The following is a 15697-nucleotide window of genomic DNA, read 5'->3' on the forward strand; positions in this document are numbered from 1 at the left end:
TTTTAGAGAACGTTGAAGGGAAGAATATCAGCAGTACTGAGATGGAGCTGCTCGTTTTAACTGTGCCCTGAAATGCAGCACCTTGAGCTCTTCTCCTTTGGCTTCCCCTGCAGCAGCAGCCTTCCTGTCCCTCACCCTCTGTTGCTTTTGTGACTGACGCTCGCCCAGTTCACCTGCCATTCAGTTAGGCATCTTTAAAACTCACTTTCTTGGTAAATTTATCATCTATCAAGCCCCTAATCCCTTTTCTTGAAGAAATACACCACTCTCCTAGTGATGAACCGAGTTACAAAGCGACAAGTCCCAGATTACATTAAGAAAAGCTTGGCGGTTCCCCCAGACTTGGTCCTCGGCCCCACCTTCCTGCAGCCCCTCTCTCCTTAATGGCTGTAAGCTGCTGGGTAATAAAGCATGGCTGTCCTGTCACAGGGCTGCGCAGGGATGTGGTGCTCTGGCTGTGGGAGGAAATCAGATGATTTCTGTTTTCTCTTCAGACTGCTCTGATAAATGATGCCCAGTGCACAGCAGAGGTCACCGAACACGGCCGAGCTCCAGGCAAGGTTTGGAACGGGAGAGGTCAAGATGACCTCTTTCAGACTTACATTTAATGACCGATTTTGAATTTCATATGTGCTGGGGTTAGAGAAAATTCCAATAAAGTGGTTTGGCCTATGCACAGGAGGGACGGGCTAAGTTTGATGCAGAAGATGTGAACTCCAAGAGGGCTCAGGTAAATGGAAGCATGGAAGCCTTAGGATGTGCTGCTTCTGTGCACATCTTTTCAAAGCTACTTAAGCAGATATCAAAACCCCACAGAAATGTGTCCTTGCAGGAGGAGGAGGAGGTCCTCCTGGGAGCAGCCCTGGCGGCTCGGTTGACCTTCTGGTGAGCTGCTCTGCACATCAGGGCTGTGGGGAGGCAGGCAGGCTGCTGCTGTCCTCCATGCTTCTGGAATGGCTCCTTGGCCATCCTCCATCCCTGAAGTTTGTCAATAACGTTTGGGCTGTCACCAGCTGCGTTGGTATCAGTGCTGCATGTAGCTCTCTCAGCTGTAGAGAGGTTTTGTCCGAGTTAGTTTCTAAAGAAGAGCCACTACAGTCAAGAATGGGTGGTCACGTTGTTCTGACTCTGGTGGAACTGTGCTTAAGCTTCAGGAGCAAAAAAGGGGGAGTGGGTTTTGGCCAGAGGGAAAACCCAGCTGTTCAAGGAAAGATGAAGTTCTTCTAACAGAGAGAAACAGGGAAATGGTCTGAATTCCTCACTGGATTTCAACGACAATTTGCTTCCGATTTCCTTTATGCAAATAGTAGCTGGGGGTTCCCAGAGATCAGAGTGGGGCAGATCTGTAGTGAAGGCGAGTTGGCAGCCCCAGCTGCTGGCCCTGTGCCCGCTCGCTGTTCACAGACATCACTGGGGGCTCAGGCACTCGGCAGCGATGTCTTCCCAGCTCCGTGCAGGGCTGAGCTGCTGGCAGGGCACGCTGCAGTCCTGGGAGGGCTCTGAGCTTCCAGGTGCTGAGGTGGAAAGGGAAGGGAAAGAACCGGGAATGGAAAGAGATTATTTTGTGAAGCCTGTCTGCATTTATTTACATAAATTCTGCTCCACATTCAGACGCGTATGGCACAGGCTGCAAAATCCCTGCTTCTGCTGTAGGCAGAGCAGAGGATAAATATATATGGATGAATAAACAAAGCAAGTAATCCAATCTCATTGCTAGTGTTCAGTTCCTGCACTGTTGCTCTAGGCAACCAGCTTGAGTGGGGATATTGTCTATAACCTTAAAAACTGATTATAGGCTACTTCACTGCCTCATAGTGTCTTAAAGAGGATTAGAAGAGAGTGTAAAGCTGGCTTAGGCACTATGTTAACAAAGCCTCAAAGGCATCTGCAGATTTCCTTGTTCATGAAGTGATTAACTTATTTAGTAACTGGAAAAAATGTGAACATTCGGGGAGCTGGGGTGGTCGTAATTAAGAGACGTAATTCTGCTGTCGTGAGGCCGGAGTGGGCTGAGGACAGTCTGCGCTCCGCTGAGCACCCCCAGCCGTGGTGTGGGGCACGGGGCAGCTTGGCAGGGGTGCAGCTTTCATCCATCACTCTGCAGCCAGAGGGAAGGGTGTGAGGGAGCAGAGGAGGACGGGAGGGCCGTGTTGTCAGCAGTGCCGGAGTCTTGTTGGGTGCGTGCTGGAATCGTGCGCGTTGCGTGGGATGGCACGAGCGGAGCGTTTGGATGAGCTGTTGTGGGTGCACTGCAGGTATCCGTGTGTGCTGGAGGAACAGCGAGATGGGGAAAAACAGGATCTCTGGAGATGAAATGCAAGAAGATCTTCAAACTGAGAATGGTTTAAAGAGGGAATTATGTGCTTCGTATCGAATCAGCATGGGAAGGTGCGTGAGGTCTGCTAATTGTCTGTGAGCTTTGTGTCAGAGGATGGAGACACATCCTGATCTTGGAGGAGTGGAACAGCATTTGTGTCTTCTGTCTCTCCACTTGTTTTCCTTGTGATTGCTTCAACCTCAGATAAAGGGTGGGATTTTCAAAGCCACACAGCCTTGACCTGCTCACTTTGTCACCCAGCTCCACTCAAATTCAAGAAATTCAGGAGAGTGAAAGGAAAGACAGCGTTATTGGTTTAAGGAAAACAATTAGAGACCTGTGTGTGTTTCCCTGCTTTGCTTTCTGCAGGAAAACAAGTGCTTTCAAATGCTGTTCTGGTGTTAACAGCTCTTGTAAATCTGTCGTTGTAGCTATGTGTCTTTCATTCAGCATCTCCGGAAGACACAGAAGTAGCATCTTATGGATGAAGAATCTCCATTTTAACCTTTACAAATGTCAATTGTTCTAAACTTACACACAGTACTTAGCATCAGGGCTAACTCACCAATTATTAACAGCTTCTCCTGCTGCATTTGAAAATAGATTCTCAGTAAGTGTTGGCCGGAAAACAGCATAAGTACTTGGTAGATGTTCCAGTCCAATCTGGTTTCTTCCCTTTCTCTCCTTTTTCTTGAACCACTGTGCATTAACAGTTTTCCCATAACGATATCATTTTATCTGTTCTCCAGCAGACCAGAAATACCTAATGGGTTTATTGGCTCTCAGGGTAGGGCACGAATTCATCAGGATTAGTTGAATCTCATCTTAGAAACCCTCTGGTAAGCAAGGTGTTGGATCTTGATTCATGGGACCTGCATTCACACACAACAGACTCTAACCTGCTCCTTTCACGTGGGTCAGGGCAGTGCCAGAAGGCCATCAGTTTTTTGGTGTGGTCTGAGAGGGACTTGGCCAAGAGAGACTTATAATGCAAGATATGCAAGATCCACTTCGTTAGGTCCTAACCCTTAAGTTAATTTGCTTATTACGGTGGGGAATTACACTCGCTGGCTTAAAGAGCTTTTGCCTTTGCTGTCTGTGCCTGATACTTAGAGAAGCTCGAGGAGGAAAAGTATTTTTTGCTATATTACTGAAGGGAAACTGGTGGGAGATTCCAGTAGCAGAATGCAGAGATGTGGTACAAAACAGTTCGTGCTCCTCAGTTTGACCTGCATCCAAGAAGTCCGTGGCAATATCATTTTGCACACACCTGATGGCATGGGAGCTCCATCAGTGCTCTCTCCACCTGGAGGAGAGCACCGATGGAAATCATGTCATCCGTCCCTCCTCCTGGGAGTCATTTCTGTCGAGTTTTAAAGGCATTCCACAGCTGAAACTCCACCATTTGTCCATGTTCTTGTTTGGGTGCCTTCCAACGCATGCAGCCCATGCCCGTGTCCCAGCCAGCCTGCAGCACCTGCGATGGAGGTGGGAGAGGGCAAGTGTTAAAGTCAGCCAGCCAGGTTTGTTGGGTGCTGGCAGCTCTTTGGGGACGGTCTGCTGCTCAGTGGGTTCACACCGACCTGCACGTGGTGTGGTGTGCAGGACATGCTTAAACAATACAAACCCCGTGGTCTAGTGGGGAGTGAATGAGTGTCCCAAGTACAAACAGCAGGATGCAGCACCGAGAGCTGCTCATCTGGCTGGATTTGCTCAGAATCCATCAGCGGGTAAAAAAATCTACTTTTTTTGCCGTTAAAAGGGAAGTGTGTGGGGCAGGAGGCCTGGATTTTTATTTATTTATTTCTTTACTTATTGCTAACTATGACGAACACTTCACGAGGCATTAGCAAGACATTTAATTTCTTTACCAGGTTTCCTTCCTCTGCAATGTGCATCACAGTCTTTTTCTGTCTCAGCAGTGGAGAACAAGTGTTTTAGGGCATAGATTTCTTCCTGAGTTTATGTGTAGTTGTATTACAATTAGGATCTTTAGGTACTGCCCAAATTCCCGCTATAACATCACCAAATTATACTTCAATAAATTACACATCATGGATATTAAATGCTCAGTTCAGTTTCAGTGCAAAATAAAAAGCTGAAATGATGGTAACTTAAACTGGCAATAAAATAGCCAGCATTACGCTTGTAAATACTTAATTTGCAAATGGTTAGAGAATTAGGCACCTGCCATAAATCCTTATCGTGGGCTCTGCACCCTGTTGGTAATCGGTGAGCTATATCTCACTTCATTATGCATGAATGTGTAATTTTCCAAAAGCATAAATGTGGCCTCCAAGGGCACACACATTAATAGCATTCGAATGAACCAATTTGTTTCCTACCCAACGTGTTTATCTTCCAGCTCTTCGCTCTGAGTGCCAGTGGAAAGGTTAATGGCTCACAGTTCCCTGTCAAATGATGCACTGATTTAACCTCCATGGTGTCTGGATCTTTCATTGTCTTTGGCCTTTAGCATGTTGAAAGTTAACAGCTGCATCCTGCATGCTAGCTCAAGTGTGAGAGGGTCTTCGTTAAATTATTGCACATGTCCAGGACTAAATGAGATCCTGTTTCCCTCTTGCCCGTCGTGGCCCTGATTCATTGGGTATACGATGCTTTGGGAGCGCTTGTGCTTGCTTCAGCAAAGTCTTTATGCCATTAGAACACACAAATAGCCACTAGAGCAGCTGGGTCTGGTCCCCTGCCAGAAGTTGAGCAACTCTTAGCAGAATCCTCAGCGGCATTCCCAAAGTCAATGGGAATGCAGCCTGCATGGCCGTGAGGCCTAATGGTCAGGCAGGGAAGCTGGGGACGGCAGGATGCTCGCAGTGCCACCGGAGCCAACGTGCAGCAGATGCAGTTCAGGTTGTGCTGCAGTTTGCAGGGTCGGGTTGTTAACCAGGCTCAGTTTGGGCAAACTGGAGGCAAACTTGGTTTTTTTTTAAAAAATCATATGCACAGATGAGCTTAAATACAGCTGCACGTGTGGCATTTTCAAGGGAACTCAAGTGAATGAGGAGCAGAGTCGTGCTGAATGACAGTGCACCTCCTTAGGCACCCACATTTGAAAATTGCTGTCTAATTAGATATGCTCCAATTAGTACTATTATTTGCTGCTTAACAGCTGTCATTGACGGCTCGGGACAGCTTTGTGCTGAATGCCACCAATACACAGAGCAAGAAAAGAAAGAACCTGAAGGCATTTCATATCTCTGCTTGAGACAGTGAATAACTGCAAGGGGCCGGGAAGCAGGAGGGGATGGAAGGGACCTGAAACATTTGATCAAGTCTCGGAAGAATTTGGCATTGCCTAAGTCTGCATGCAGAGCTATCACAGCGAGTAAGCGGCATTAAGTTGGCAGCAATGGCTGTCTCCAAGTGGAAGGAATATTTATTTCTAAGCTTGTGTAATAATTACCATGGTGAGCTCAATGAGTTTTAAAGGAAACAATTAGGCCACAATTACAGAGGGGGGAAGAAAAGCCAGAACCCAGCAAAGCGAGCTCCCTCTTCCTCCCCGACCTTTCCTCGCTTTCTTTCCCCGCTGTCCACTTGCTGTGTTAATCTCGAATTTGAATGAAAACTTAAGTGTGTCTAAATGTAGCCTTGCCCCTGCAGAGGGGGTGGAAATGTCATCAGGGATCTGTCAGAGTCAATAACGTTTCCCCTGCAGCCCCAAGCTGTGCCTCAAGATCTAACATTTCTGTCTGAATTATCAGCTAATGCTCTGACAAATTGCCTGTGATTTTCTTTTTTTCCTCCCTGAGTGGATGTGCCTGGTCTGCAGATGAGGTAAACACTGCCTGGCCCTGGTGTGCGGCCGCGGCTGATGACTTCCAGCCCAACATCTCTGCTGAGCAGCAAGCACAGGGGTCAGGGCGCTGCTGGGCTGGCTCTGGGGCCCGGTGTGGGTACGGCTGTGAGCACGTGTGCAGGAGATGCAGCGAGAAGGGCTGGAGCTGGAAGCTGAGGCTGTGACAGAGCAGCAGGGCTGCAGGTGGGGCTGGGGGAGCTCAGCTGGATGGGAACAAGCAGCAGCTGTTTTGCTAAGCAGGGAGAGGGCTCTTGGTTTTTTTTTTCTGGTAGAAAGAAGTGAGTATTCACGGCTCGGTCCCCTCTATCAGACACCTCAGCATGGCACAAAACTACCAAGTGGTTTTGGACTTGTAAGATCAAGTCATCTTCTGGAGGGAAAGCGGCAGGTTTGCTGCTGCAGAGGCACACGGGGGCTCTTCTCTCTGCCCTGAGCTCCGTGAGCTCCCAGCAGCTCTGGCAGCAGCAGAGCCCCGAGCACGGGCTGCAGCAGAGCCGCAGTGCCGGCCGTGCGCTCGCTGCTGGAGCATGAGCTGGTTTTTAAACACCGTGAGCGCAGCGGCAGTCTGCAGTTCTGATTGTGAAATCACGTCGGGACTGAGGGAGGGTAGGAAAAGTTCTCATCTCAGCTGCCATTGCCAGGCTGTATGTTTGCCTGCACAAGTCTCTCCTGCGCAGGCCCCTCTTGTTCTGTGGCCTTTGCCGGATTCCTCTGTCTGTGTGTGCATCCTGGTACCGGGCTCAGCCTTCCCAGCTGCTCTGCGAGTGGTTTCTGTGTGTTTTAAATTCCACCTGAACACACAGGCTTTGCCCTGCCCTTCCCCTTGCAGGTTGCTCGTTGACACAGTCGTGGTACTCTGAAATATTTGGGAATTCAGCAGCACTGCACTCTCCATTTAAGTGAGAGCAGCGGTGTCTCAGACTCGCTTCAATGTGACAGGATGCGGGTACTGACCTCCCTTAGGATCACTGTGCACATTCCAGCCTTTTACAGGACTGTGGAGTAGTAAAGGCAGTTTGGGATGGAGGCATTCCACACTGGGGAGAGTCTGAAGGAAAATAAAACTCCTGGGAAGGTGGGAGCTGTGGGACCCTCAGCACGCGCCATAAAGACACCGAGGTGCTTGACAGATGGGCGAGGGCTGCAACCAGAAGTGCTCATGTATGGTTCCAGGAACCCAGGTGGCTAAAGGCAGAGAGATTTCTGGTCTTTCTCAGGCACCAGTACAAACATGCACAGCAGCCAGTAATAGGAATGCAGCCCCGAGTTCCTTCTGAGCAGTCCCAGGCAAGGCGCGCTCCTTCTTCATTACGTGCACCGCAGAGATTTAAGGAGGGAGGAATGGAAAAGGAAGGAGAGAAAAACTACTTAAAGTAATTGTTAGTTATAAGTAATTAAAAGAATGATTATTGTTGTAAATACTTGTAAATTGATACGCAATATACATAGATAAAATTGTTAAAATGGAAATTAAGAGCAGAAATTACCATGTCTTATTAAAAAATAGTTTTTCATCTGAAATTCCTAATGGGCTCTGCGTTACTCTTGAACAACCCAGCAGTAAATCCCTTTCATTTCCATGTAGCAGTATGTGCGTGGAGGGCACGCGGATAAAATCTTTAAAGCCTTGGGAGATAGATTGCATTTTCGATAGACTGGAGGCTCGGTAGTTATTAGATCCAGCAAAGGCCAGCTGAACGGATGGAGGGAAATGAATGGGTCGTTCATTTCAAGAGCCCCCGCGTGCGGCCGAGATTTGACTAAGCACAAGGTAGTGCATGGCTCAGGCTCGAGACTTCTACTTGCACAGGGCAGCTGGGTCCCCTCGAAACCCACACAGGGAACCTCATCCCAGGCTCGTTTTGATTGAGTGGTGCAGTGGATGAAAACACTCTGCTGGGCTGAGGTTGGGGCAGCAGGTGGCTGCCTGTGCTGCTGAGCAGTGCTCTTCTTGGTGCTGGCTTTGGCACAACACGAAGGTAGAAAAGCAATAAAGAATTTGTCAAGTGCAATACATTAAGGCTATTTCTCTTGCCATTAAAGTTTCATGCAGAAGTTTCACAGACAGGTCCCGGTCCTATTTATAGTTATCCTTCTTGCTTTCAAGAATATTATTAAACTGGTTTGTTATAGAAAGCTGCTCTGAAAATGAGCCAACCTGGTAAATAAAACATGCTTGCCTTTACCAGCATGCTTTTCTCCACAGAACAATATACTGAAGAATATTTTCCCCATACATTTTTGTCAGCACATTATTGCACACGCCTGTTTAAGCAGTAAAGCAGTTCAAGTGCGTCCTACAGGACTTTCCTATTGATTTGAGGTGGGAATCCCAGAAGATGCAAGCAGACAGCACTGGGTAAATCCTGACCCCAGGGGCCAGGAGTGGAGGGGAGCTCAATTCCCTGCGTGTGGCTTTGCTGGGGTCTCGTGCCTTAGAGCTCATGGTCTGCCTTTGAGGAGATGGAGGATACTGTAGGGTTCAACCAAAAAAACAAAGAAAAAAAGACTTTAAATGCTTGCTAATTATTTTGTTAATCAGAGTTTTCTGCTCCACATTATTAACAATGCAAATTAAAGCAGGAGTCTGTGGTGCCCAGAAAACATCTGCTCACCAGAAATGAGGTGCTAAGCAAGATGCCCCGCGCCTTGCTCCCATCGCTGTGCCTGCAGGGCAGGTCCGTGCTCCTGTGCTGCATTGTGCCCTGCCCAGCCCCACTCACCACTGTCATTATTAATGCACTGGCTTTATAGTTACGTATTTTAACCTGGAATTTCATTCTTTTTTTTGTTTGTTTGTAGGCCATTCTGGAAAGCGGCATCTTCACCTGAAAGAGAGTGCACGCTGGCCGCCGAGCAAGCCCTCCGTCTCCTGCTGGCTCCTGCCCCTGCTGGCAGAGGTACTTTGCCTTTTAGCAGATGCAGTGCTCTTAACCTCTGTGCTGGGCTCTGCTTCCAGCCCGTGTTTGTTTATCTGAGCTTCTTCTCCCATTGTCTGCTTTGCTTTTGTTTTTGGCTATGAGCGTTTAGGATTCAAAACTGAATCCTGCTGTGTGGACGGGATCTTTATCAGCTGTGCCCTCAAATCACCTCTTCACCTTTCAAAGCCCTGCTTCTCTGCTGCCCGGGGTGGGGCAGCTCAGGGCACGGCCTCTGCCAGCTGATGTGAAATGCATTGAATATGTTGCTGCTATGGATTGTTTGAAAAGCTGGGGTCAGCACTCCTCCATGCTAGTGCAATTAGTGTAAGGACTTCTTTTATTTGCAAACGAAACAAGACCGTAATCATGCTTATTTAAGCTTATCATCAGACATACCCTGCACCTGGTTAAGGTTTTGCAAAGATGTAACCAGGGCAGTTGTGGGAAGTACCTCACAGCTCTCTCCAGCAAGAGCACCAAATCCCTGTGCAGAACATCCCTGCAACTGTGAGTACTTGTGACCTTAACTCTCTTCTTCTGGTATTTTGTTCCACAAATACACATGCAAATGTATCTTTAGCCACCTCCATAGCCCATAGCAGACAGTCTTTTATCAGCTCATACAGCTCTTTATTCCAGAAAAGCATTTTGGATACTTTTGAAGCAAGAAACGAGTAAGATATTTAGATGTTTTTATATTTTCATAATATGCACTTAGTAGCTCTCTCCAAGATGTCTGAGAACCCAATGCTTTCCCTGTTTGCTTATTAAGCTCTTCTCCTGTCTGACGAGGCATAGGTGGCCTATTGCTCCTCCTGCTTACTGGATTCTGGAAGCCTGATGGAGTGTGTTGGCTCTGGAGTTCCAGGAATGGAACCTGCTGCAGTAGATAAGATGTTATCTTCCAAAGGAGGACATGAACACTGTTACTGCAGGGCCTGCTGCAGCACGGGCTGGGGTGGGGGCTGGGCAGGAATGTGTTACCTCTGCAGGTCGCCTAGTTCAGGGGTTTTGTCACTTCCTTCTGTTCAGTTCCTTATGCCAGGATTTTCCAGAGATGAGACATAAATTTGCACAGCCCCTCCCGTATTGTTAATTTTGGCAATGCTAATTCTCCAGAATTCCTGTTCTTTAGCTCTTCTTCTGTGTAAGGCTGAACTTGTTTACAGTGACCGTACCTAATAATCCCACTGGCTCCCCTGTGATTCATCCCTATGCTCAGGGTATTCACAAGTGGATGCCCGTGTGCCTGTGTGACCAGATTTTCTTGAATCCCTGTATTATAAATGGGATTCAAATAGGGGAGGATCGAGAGCTCCTCTTATATTTGAACCTGTGCTCTGAGGAGCTGGCCCAGCGCAGGAGGAGACTGTTGCATAGCGTTGATGCTTTGTTTTCCTTGGTCGTCAGCGAGTGCTTTGACTAGTTGCAGCTCTTTAAATTGTCTTAAGAAGCTTTATTTTGCAATTAATGTCTCAGTTCGTATCCAGGAAATGTGAGGATTTAATGACGTTTTTACATTCAGGACTTCTAAAAGCTCTCATAAAAGAAATTCCCAATATTGCAAGTGCTCTGCAACCAGCGCAGATTGTCCTTTGCTAAAAACAGTGGAGTGAAACCACCCACCCGCTGGAGATCAGTTCGTGTACTCGTTTGTGTGAACTCAGCCTGGGTTAATCGCATTTGAGCTCAGCTGGGGAAATAGCCGTGAATTATGTTACCAGCTAACTGCACAGGGCTACCCCTATTTTTCAAAGGCAAAGGAGAAAGCTGCTCGGAGTGACTCGGTTACAAGCCAGGCAAGTTATTTCCAGTGCTGCCTCATAGAGAACAAAGATAAAAACTAGAGAAAATGAAATCATCAGGGAAAAGAAGGCGGTCTCATGTTAGCTGAAGGTTTGCCTGCATTGCTATGTTTCAGCAGCAGGTATGTCCACCTGTGTTAATGAAATAGCATGGAGGGCACCTTTCAAGATAACCCCGGAGCTGGCAGGGAGCAGGAGGGGGTTTGTTGAGCTCCCTGCCCTGGGTGCTGGCTGTGCTCCTTTGCAGAGCTTTAGTGAATTAATTTTTCTGTGGAGAAACAGCCTTTTCTCATTGGAAAGAAGTATGCGATGAGTTCCAGTTTGGCACCGGAAGGGTCCAAGTGAAGTAACAGGCTGGCTCACCTGGAGGCATTTCTGGATTTACAACTTTTTACAGCCCCCTGTGCTCGAAGGGACAAAGCAAGGATAAAGGGCGACTTGCTCTGTTCTGAAATAGCTCCATTTCTGCAGCGAGCGCACCGCTGTATGCGGGTGGAGCAAAGTTACAGCCATTAGAGTTACAAAAAGAGACATGACAGCCTGTAATCTAAATCAGATCTTGAAAGATCAATCAGCGATTGTCCCTATCATCAGCAGTAACTTCATCTCACTGAGTTGCTTTGATGCCAGAGATAAGGCTGAGATAAGAACCAGAGATCTGAATTCAAATGGGGAATCAAGAAGGCATTTCTTCCGCTTGATTTTTCCTCTCAATCTGAGCTATAGAGCGTGTTTATTAGGAACTTGTTTCTAACTTCCCTGGTAGAAATTCACGCTTCCCGTTGTCTGCGTGTGCTATCCGTGCTCCTTGCTAGAACTTAATCTTGGTACAGTTTACCGATCGGGCGTTTTTAGCTGAAAAGATTAAAACAGAGGCAAACAAACAAACCCAAATAGCTGTATTTCGATGTGACTGCCTGCTGGAAAGAGCTGCTTGCTGCTCTGCCCTGGGCACGTGCTGCTGGGGCTGCCAGCGCTCACCCAGTCCTTGGGGGGCCCTGCAGGAGGAAAAGCCAATGTAGAACCACGCGCACAGCAAAGTTACCGAGCGCCTCTGCTGTTGTTTATACGTTTAGATGCTATGATTAAATTACATACATAATGCATAGTGTTTGTAATACATTATTAATAATAATAATACCGTCTTGTATCATTCGGCTGGAAGAGGCATGCTCCGAGTGATGGTTCATTGGTCTATTCACACACAATTTTCATACATCTCTAAAGATTACCATTTTAACAGCTTTCTGTATGGATACTGCCAGGCAGTTACATTTAACAGTGCATAAATCTAATTCCCTCTGCACTCAATTTTCTCAGGCAGCAGAATCAATTTGAATCTGTCAGGATTTTATTCTAAAGTCTATTAATGACTCCTGCCTTTTCCTGTATTTTTTTTTCCTCTCTCTCTGTCTCTCTCTTAACAATCTCACTCTTTCATGAATTCATTGGGCTGCAGAAAGAGATGCCCCACTGATACAAACACTCTTTTATCTCTTTACAACGGAAACCTAATTAGGTGTGAAGGAGACACAAGGAAGGTCACAATTAGCCCTCCGGCAATGAAGGTTAACGGTTGTGAAATCCTATAGTAATACTGTTGAACTTTGTTATTATCAATAATGATGGCCTTTGACAAGGTCAAGCTCATTACTCTTCGCCCACACCTCCCCTTGCCCTGCATCCCCGCACGTGGAGCTCCCGGTGCACCTCCTCCAGCGCTTCCATCTGCTGGGCAGGCTTTGCCTTGGGCTGCTGGAGCAGGATTGTTTGCCGTGCCTTTTAACTATTGGTTTAAAAAAAATAACACGTGGATTTTCTTTCCCGTGCTTGAATGAAATGATTCTGCCCAATTAAGAACTTAAATGGAGGTGGTAGCAAGAAAGTAATAGGCGATGTATCTTGGTAATGCGGCATTTCAGAACGGAGTGGAAGCAATTACGTGCCCTGCTGTTACGAGCCAATGGATCCCTGACACCTGCAGAAGGCTTCTGGGGAGTAACGCCACGGTGGGCGTCGTTTCTTGGATGTGTATCCGCTCTTAACATCTCTGGAATGAAATGGATTGTAAACTAAACATTTCAAATGACTCTTCATGGCATCGTTTTAATGCTGGTTTTATGCCTGTTGAGGAGTGCTGTGAAACAACTTGAATCCGTCAGAGACGTTAACCTCCCTGCTGCTCTTCAGTAGGTCTCCTGAAGGAGCAGGGCAATGTCTGTGACTGCAAAACCTGTAACTTAGTTCTCGTGTTTCCTTGTACTCTGGCAGTGTGGTTCCACAGCTGCCAGTAGCAGATTTGTGCCCTGGTCATCTTGTCCTGACCATGCAATTTCATTTCCTGTTCAAGAAGTGCAGCATGTGGCAGGGAATCAATGCCAACTCGGCACTTTCTTGCAGTGTCAGTTTGGGCAATCCCTGATGTGGGGGGAAAGTGCCGCAGCACAAAGCACAAATAGAGGGAGAAGAGTGCTGGGCCCTCTGGCAGCGCAGCTTTGCTGCATCGTGGCAGGTGTACGGGGAGTCTGGCACGAGGTGCTTGGAATGCCAAAGCTGGAATGTGCTGCTGGATGCGTGCTTGGCTATGTGGCTGAGGAAGAGGATGCTTTCTTCTTGTGCATTGGGTTAAGAATGTCATTTAACCTTTATTTTCCACTTTAGCTGGGATCTGGACAAATAGTGGTGCATAATTTGGGGAAGTCCTGTCCTAGGTTACATCCGGACTCTGTGAGTGGGGGGAACTCAGATCTTACGTGGGCTGAGCTGTGCTTGGAAGCTGCCCCTCTCCTTCCCTGTCCTTGAGGGAGCCTTGGGTGACCACGCTTCTCATTCAGACCCCTCAAGAAAACACGTAATCGTGCTTAACCAGTGTCAAGCCTTTCTTACAGAAGTCAAAGCCACAGAATATGAAGTAAGGGTAGAGAAGCAGAAATACTGAATACTTGGTGTACATCTATGAGTAAAAAGCTATGGATAGAGTTGTCTAGTTCTCTCACTTCTACCACTCCTCAGGGCGGATTCTTGTCTTCTCAAGTGAGACAGCACTGTGTGACAGCAGGATACAATAGCAGCAGTCGCTGCTAAGTCTGCAGAGAACGCTGTGCTTGGACCTTCTCTGGCATTAAGCCATATCCCATTTAGTGTTTCAAAATATTTGTGATATATATGCTGTCTGACCAGCTTCTGGTAAAATATGAATAGAACGGGATGTTCTTGGGATTATTTATGCTTTGTAGAGAGGACTGGGTGCTTGCAGGGGCAGCTGTGCAGCTTTGGAAGCTTGTGTGAGTAGCACGTGCAAGTCCAGAAACAGACCCGCTTCTGTGCTGCCCGCAAACTGCAGGGTTTGTGCAGTGCTTGGCAAGAAAATCCTGCTGCAAATGGTTCTTAATTCATGGCTCAAGGCTGAAGTTCAAACCGCATTGTCAGAGAGCAGACACGGATCACTGGGCACTGTAAGGATGTTCCTCCCGTCCATTGCCTCATTGACTCCCTGCTTCCGTGTGCCGCCAGCACTGAGCCTGGAGCTGCCGGTCTGCAGCAGCCGGGTCTGGCTGTTAGGTCTGTACAATTGGGTGGAAACACCTGAATGTGCAGAAAGTGGGGAGAGGGGTAATAGGGACAGATGCCAACAACTGTCCTATTATTAAGTTAAAAGGAGGAATAAATAGTTTACCAGGAAAATAAAAATTTACAATTCAGTGCACTGTTTGAACTCGTGTTAGTCACGTGGCGTGCGTTTTGTTAGCACTTCTTGTGAAAATTTGGTGATGGTACTTCTACCATCCAGTTCTGAGAATGGCAGAATGGTGGCATCCTGGGTGCAGAGGGTGAAGCTGCCTTACAATGGACGTTAAGTGATGAGAACCTCCATCATAGCACTGGTCAGAAATCCCAGCCAGGAACGTCTCCTGGAGCACATCACTCTCCTGCACTCCTCCCTCTGCCATAATATGCAGTATGCAAAGACTTAGAGAAAGGCCTCGTTACAGCAGGGAACCGTGCACTTCATCCGTTCCACAATCTGGCTGTATGAGGAGAATGAAGCTGTCTGGGCTCCCAGTTGTCCTTGCAGCAGTCACCGGGCATTTATCTCGCTAATGTTTTTGCGTGGCCGTTCCCATCCAGTTGGTAGGAACTTTTATTTGCATAATGCAACAGATTTTTTTTTAACGAAGCCAAGGACGTGCCCTTGTACTTCAACAAGAAGGTTATCAAATGATTGACATTAAATGCCAATTTTATCAAAATATTGATTGAAAAAGTTCTTATGCTTCCATTGTTTCGTATAGATATATCTAATCTCAGCCTTATCCAGGCAGAGCAATATATTGCTTGCCAGACTAGAAAATGATATATTAGCCATCTGGGCAATGGGCCCAACCCTGGGCAAGATTAGTGCTTCAATTAGCTGTTGATAGCTTTCCATTAGAATTCTGGTTTCAAAGAGCACTAAACAAGAATGTTGTGCTTTGATTTTCAGATTTAATTACTTCCATCAGGGCTATAAATGAACTCATTAGTCTTAGTGGCTCTAAAACCTAGAGACAATAGAATGTTATTGCTATTGTTCTTATGGTTTGTGCAAACATTACTTTCAAAATGCCATTAGCGATGGCTGTCAGCCTTTGCTCTCCTCCTAATGCAGCTGGCTGCTGACCCTGCACTGCAGCTCTGGGCTGAATGTGAGCGTGGCCGTGCCGTGCAGCGGGGACGTGGTGCCTGCTGGAGCACAGCAGCTGCTGCTGAGGAGGTCACTGCGCGCCGGGAAAGGGGCTGAGGATAGGATTCAACTTACGCCTTGCGAGTGCGCGGCTTCTGTTCAGTGTGTGTGTGC

The 15697-nt window shown here is 47.3% G+C and overlaps 1 protein-coding gene across 1 annotated transcript in view; it reads left to right on the forward strand.

Moving 5' to 3' along the window:
* GALNT9 (polypeptide N-acetylgalactosaminyltransferase 9) overlaps positions 1-15697 on the forward strand; it is a 375903-nt gene that overhangs the window by 92681 nt on the left and 267525 nt on the right. Inside the window, exon 3 of the mRNA XM_021412958.1 lies at positions 8937-9034. Within this exon, the coding sequence (XP_021268633.1) occupies positions 8937-9034 (98 nt within the window). The remainder of the gene's footprint in view (positions 1-8936; positions 9035-15697) is intronic.

This window comes from Numida meleagris, chromosome 14 (genome assembly GCF_002078875.1).
Source record: "Numida meleagris isolate 19003 breed g44 Domestic line chromosome 14, NumMel1.0, whole genome shotgun sequence".
In the NCBI taxonomy this organism is placed as follows: Eukaryota; Metazoa; Chordata; class Aves; order Galliformes; family Numididae; genus Numida; species Numida meleagris.